The sequence below is a fragment of the Trachymyrmex septentrionalis genome, unplaced genomic scaffold, assembly GCF_001594115.1.
Source record: "Trachymyrmex septentrionalis isolate Tsep2-gDNA-1 unplaced genomic scaffold, Tsep1.0 scaffold29, whole genome shotgun sequence".
Taxonomy (NCBI): Eukaryota; Metazoa; Arthropoda; class Insecta; order Hymenoptera; family Formicidae; genus Trachymyrmex; species Trachymyrmex septentrionalis.
Genome location: NW_017305451.1, coordinates 36,168 through 42,472, shown reverse-complemented (window position 1 = coordinate 42,472; position 6,305 = coordinate 36,168). Strand labels below are relative to the sequence as shown.

At 31.4% G+C, this 6,305-nt stretch overlaps 2 protein-coding genes across 2 annotated transcripts in view; one reads left to right on the top strand and one right to left on the bottom strand.

Annotated features, from left to right (window-relative positions):
- Window positions 1-519, bottom strand: part of LOC108749354 (synaptic vesicle glycoprotein 2B-like) — an 18,719-nt gene extending 18,200 nt beyond the window's left edge. The window contains 2 exon segments of the mRNA XM_018487972.1: window positions 346-364; window positions 367-519. Of these exon segments, the coding sequence (XP_018343474.1) occupies window positions 346-364; window positions 367-519 (172 nt within the window).
- Window positions 520-1,445: 926 nt separating this feature from the next.
- Window positions 1,446-6,305, top strand: part of LOC108749433 (peroxidase-like) — a 31,696-nt gene continuing 26,836 nt past the window's right edge. The window contains exon 1 of the mRNA XM_018488147.1: window positions 1,446-1,677. The gene's annotated coding sequence lies outside the window, so the exon portion shown is untranslated. The remainder of the gene's footprint in view (window positions 1,678-6,305) is intronic.

Below are 6,305 nucleotides of genomic sequence, written 5' to 3'. Positions count from 1 at the left end.
TATATATATATATATATATATATATATATAAAAGCGATATAAACTAAATTAAATAAACAAGAAAAGTTATCTTCTGTTTTGCATAGAAGAATAAATAAGAAGTATAGTTTCTTCATAATTATTTCAGACAATGATAAGTTAATTAAATTAAACATGTCTCAGAAGATAATTAATCGGAAAGAGATACAGTACGAGTACGATTTCAAGAATTTGTATTCCAAGAAATACAAAAAATTGTAATAAATCTCGCTTAATTTTTGTCCGAAATCAGTAACACGTACAAACAGCTTTCACTGCAGACATCATTTGCTTTACACATACACATCGTATAATATACTAACTTACGAAAGAGCGCATGTTTTTCTATACAAATCGTAAGAAGACTTTGTACCGCGAATGAAAACAATTTCTAAGATCGTAGGTTAAAGGATCGTTGGCCTCGTCACTGATATATATGTTACTGATTACGCACTTGAATACGTCGTAAAATGGATCGCGAAGAGCATCGCTCTTTTTCATTTTCTGGAATAATAAATCGCATTGGCAAAATAAAAAATATATTCTTTTTCCTATTATGTGTTCCTATTATCTTCGTTTTTTAATAACATATTTCTTCGCTGTGACAGAGAATACAATAAGTATTAATTAAATGTAGGATTTCACGAATACTCATTTTCCAGCAAAAGCAGGATACTCATAGTAACAGTTTTTCCTCCGATTGCTCCACTTCTTATTATACAAATGAGATACAGTTCATAAAAAATATCTTACATCAATGTTTATTTATAGTAAATGTAAAAAGTATTCGTACACGAAAGATATAATGTAATATAAAAATATAAAAAAAAGTCTTATTTGTAGAAATAAACAGTAACGTTTCTTTTAGTATAAACAAAAGAGCTTCTCGAAAATAATCGTATTCATGTTTAACTGTATGATTTGTGATACCAGGAATATAATTTTTTATTTTTGTTTATTATTAAGATAATAAACTTTAATTATTACACATCCTTTTAAGTAAAATAATTTTGAGAAATAAACACAATCCATTTTATTTTTTGTTAATAAATTGCCAATAATGCCAATTATAATGGCTATTTTCTAAAAATAATATTTTTTCTTAAAGATATCTCTTTTGACAGAACAAATTTCGCGGAATAGTTAGCTGATTTTATTTAGATATATTAACTGAAATATAACAGCTGTACTAATTAAATGAAAATTCTCATTTTTAGCGAAATACATCTTGCAATGACACTGTCCGTTTATAAATAATTCATAATGATTGGATCTTTGTTTGATGCAGTTGCTTCTGCGAATCGTATCACCCTCTCTACTAACCATACACATTTCTTTTGCCAATTTGTTGTGTCAGAATGTGATTTCTTGGGGCTATATAAACGCGTGACCATATCGTAAGACGTGATAAACTCTTTGATCAGGAGTAAGGATTGACCCAAAATAACTGTGGAAAACAGTCATCTTCTCATCTGTTATCTGAAGCTCAAGATAAGTTCAGTTGTTTTTGAGAGAAAAAGGGAGGCGACGTTGCCAATGCGAGTTTGAAAATTGTATTGTTCAATATAAAGTAGCTGTATTGTTTGACAAAGTGAACAGTTTGCTGTCGTCAATATCGGGTCTTCTCGCAAAAATATTGGTCATTAAACATCATTTTGCGTAAGTATCCTTGGTTATATATTAATGGAATGCGCTTCAAATACCTTCAAGTACTTGGAGTTGAATGCGATTGCTCATATTAAGAAATGAGCTATTACATTGTTATTACGTATCGAATAAAAATACACACGTGTGCAGCGGAACACTGGTAGTTCTGAAATGCTTAGTAAAAAAAGTTGGGATCTTTTTTTAAAAAATAAAAAACATCATTCTTTGAATTAATATAATATTCTTTTGTTTCTTTTAAATTTATTTAATTTACTAAAAAAATATAGGCAAAAACGTTATTCATTAATATTGTTTTATATTAACTTATAATATAAAAAAAAATCTGTTTTTTTTTGCCAGAAATTATGTCAAAATCCGAATTTGCGATCGATTGAAATAACGCATAAATAAAATAATCAAGTCAGAATTATTGTAATTTATAAGCTATTTTTTACATCTGTCCAAGAGTTAAAATCATCAATTCGTGCTAAAAATCAGCGCATAATATGCGTCGCTTCTGAATTAATTCTCATAGTCAAAAATTAATTATATCCCATATAGCATAAGGGATTTTTAATTCATAGAGCTGTTGCCTGATGTTTCCTTAATACAAAAGTTTTATAGCTTATATGGACCACACGATACGATAGTGTACCACTCAATGCATGACATGCACAAACAATATTGAGTTTATGAAACTAAGATTAAAAGATTAAAAAGAAAGATTTATATTGATTTGCAAATGACGTGTATACGAACGCTGAGCAAAAGACTCGAAATGGTAAACAAAGCAATATAGTAGGTGTTCGATTTTCTAAGAAATAGCGTTGCAATATGTTAGATAAAGACAGATGAATGCGTTTGAGAGAGACACAGCGATACATAATAAGTATAAAAATGAATGAAAGATGTCACTACTACCGAATTTGGAATAGTTTAATCGATAATACAAACGGTCTTCCTTAAAGTGTGAAAGATATGCATAAAAAAGGCTATTGGATAAACCGGTTTTGTATCAAAAATGAAGAAAAATTAAAAATATTTGTTCTTGGCATGTACAGCTGTTATATATTAAATGACAGTATGTATTTGCAATACAAAAATTATACAGTTTATTTGTATAAAATGAAATAGTCTTATTGACGTAGAGACAAAATAATATACGGATATTGTACAATTGAAAATAAAAATTCTTTATTTCCTTAAAAATTTAAAAAATTGGACGTTCTATAAATGTAAATATAGATGAGATACAGGATGATAGAAATTTTCTATCATCCTATATCTCTATTTGCCCTTATAGAACGTTATTATATCGATATTTTTAGTTTATAACGGTTGGAACAAAATTGTGCCGTATATTTCAAGATAACGTTTACGTAAAATTTTATGTACTGCAATTAAGTTTACACGAATCTTTTTCAAGTAAATAAACAATGTAAAATATGTGAATTATTTAAATTGGATGACACAATACAGAAAAGAGCAATTGAATTTTCTGATTGTCAATATATTTAATTGTAGTATTAATAAATAAAATATAAGCGAGATAAATGCTTAGCTTTTGCAGCTTAGTGGAACAATAAAGACTTTAGAACAATATAGACTTTGATGACATACTCGATTTCTAAACTTTTGGGGCCAGTCTTGAAAAAAAGAGTGAAAAATTTTTACTCTTGAACAAGAGTAGCGGATTTTTACTCTTTCCAAGTAAGATTTTTCTAAGGGCGGAATCTATAGATATTTTTTTGCTCAAGATTCGAGATGGTCTTAGCCCGGATCCTCATCAACAACAGCGCTTTGACACAGAGTGCTGATTGATGAAAAGCTGGTTGTAGGGGTAAAATTTACCCCTATCATCCGTTTTTTACCAATCTGCGTTCGGTCAAAGCGCTGTTGCCCGTATGACGATCCGCGCTTAAGCTAGTGCTTGAGATGTCATGAAATCAATCAGAGAGTCGTATCAGCATCTTAAGACATTGGGTGCATTCAGAACGACAACCGTTCAGTGAGCTCTTTTATCTGATTGGTCTATATTTTAGCATCTAATGGAATATGCCAATCAGATAAAAAAGCATATTGAGCGTTCAGTGGTTATCGTCCTGAATGCACCTATTGCTTGAGATTGGCCTAATTTCCATCGAAGATTTAAACCGGATCAGAATGTAAGAACCAACCAACTACAGTTGAGTTACAGTCAAACGACAGGGAAATGCTCGACTGTAGTTGGTCTTACATTCTGATCCGGTTTAAACTCTTGATGGAAACTAGACCACTGGCTCATCGACTTAGGTTTGCGTCTTATGCCTAGTTCAAACTAAACGTAGCAAGCGTCAAACAGCAGAGTTGCAGCGAGGTGATATTTATAGTGGCATAAAAAACACCGCCTTGCTGATTGGTTGCTGCTCTGCTGCTTGACACTTGCTGCTTTCAGTATGAACTAAGCATTAGGGCGCGCTCCCATAGGATGCGGAACTGCGAATATGCGGAACTATGGAACGTTCGTGATTGGTCGTGGCTTTATTTCACCGATTCCGCCGTTTTCTGTTATACGCAAATTCATTTCTTTTGCAGATTTCGCCGATGCTTGGGTGTGTGCGTATATGTATATATACTTATAAAAACTAATCTCATTAACCTGATTTTAACAAAGAAAACTGTTTTCTACAAGTGCATGATTAATCAACATGATGAGGCGTGTTCGGATTCTCACTTGGGCTGCATTCTGATTCCCCATGTGCCTCGGGCACACCCAGAAAGCGTTTCTTTTTGGATTGCCTTTATTGGGCGTTTAGATGAAACGTTCAGATTCCTACTCTATCCATCCGGTTCCTTGAACCGGGTGGAATGGATGGTATTGGCGCATTAAAGACTTTCTGTGCTATCCCAGCATGTTTGACGTGCATCTATACAAAAATTTAAATTTTAGATTATGTCTGTTATAAACAGTATAAACATAATTGTTATAACAGTATAAACATAACTCAAAGGAATATTTAATTATCTATTAAGTTTTACAGGTCGGGACTTAGATATTGGTAAGATATTTATTTTATACCTTTTATCATTATTATGTACGTATATTTTAGTTATATATAATTATATGTATATATAATATATATATGTATGTATATATAGATAATTCATATTAAATCTGATATATTTACGTTACTATTTGCTGTAACCAATACTTGTAGGACACTCTTGTCTTAGAGTGTGCTCAAATTCTCAAATCACCCCTACTTTTCGCTGAGTGTTTTCTGGGTGTTATGTCATTCTTGTTTAACATTTGGTAAATAACAAAAATGGAGTGATACCTGAGTAGCACTCGGGTGGGAATCTGAACATAATCCTGAAGATAATTAATGAAGTCTGCAGATAAATACGGAGGTTAATATAATCAGAACACGATCAATGTCGTATATAATAGTATACAGAAAGGTAAAAATGTAAATCAAAATCAAAATAGGTTGGAGCAATGCCCTTATATGTATATTCCTTATATGTAATTTCTGATCCGGAGAAATTCATTTTCTTATGTTTTATTGGGCGGAATTTGCGGATATGCAATCAATGCTAGCCAATAATAAACGCTATTTTGATAGATCTAATGAAAGTGATCTACGGGAAGACTTACGATTGGTCAGAGCTAATTGAGCATTCCGCAAATTCCGCTCAATGAGATGTAAGAAAACACATTTTAGCGGAACGGAATCAGCGGAATGAAGCCATGACCAATCACGAACGTTCCGCAATTCTGCATCCCCCCTGCATGGGAGCGTACTCTTACAGTCACTGTTTCGGAATTTTGTGTGCGACAGCTCTAAAACGGGAAGCACAGATTTTTGCATAATATATAACACGTAATGCATAAGAAAATGAACCAATCGAAGTCCTTTATTTCTTTTCTTTCCATGAAATAAAGGATTCTGATTGGCTGATTTTCTTATGCCTCATGTGTTATACGTGTTATGCAAGAGTCTGTGCTCCCCGCTTAAATCTTAACTCTTACTAGAGGAATTTCATTTTGTAATCGTTAGGGACTCCGCACAATCAAAGGAACAGAGAACAGAGAATAAGAATTTCAATCTAAAATCAAAATCATGTATTGTGAAATACACAGTTTCTGATAGGTTGAAATTCTTATTATCTGTTCTCTTTTCCTTATTCCTTTTATTGTGCGGAGCCTCTTAGTTACGATAGGTTTGATGTTCTTCGATTGAATAAAATAATTTTTAACAGAGAAAAGAATTTTGATTTAATCAATCTTTTTCACAAATTCTGTTTTACAGAAATTCAAAATCTTTACTGAAATATAGACAAACAATTAGATAAATATATTCCTACTATTAATCAGGAAAGTCGTTAAAAAAAATTTATTTATAATACATACAGCTGAAGATTAGCTACTATATATGATTTGTAATATGCAATTTAATCGATATATTTCAGTATTAAAAATCAGAGTGGAAGAAATTATATTTCTATTTGCGAATTTATGAAAATCACAAAAGGGAATGAATAACGAGAAAAGAAGTATAAAATTATATAGCTGATGTAATTGATTTTTTAAAAGAAATACGAAACGAAATAAGGAAAAAGACGAAAGTTTGTAAATATTGCACAAAATAACCATTTTG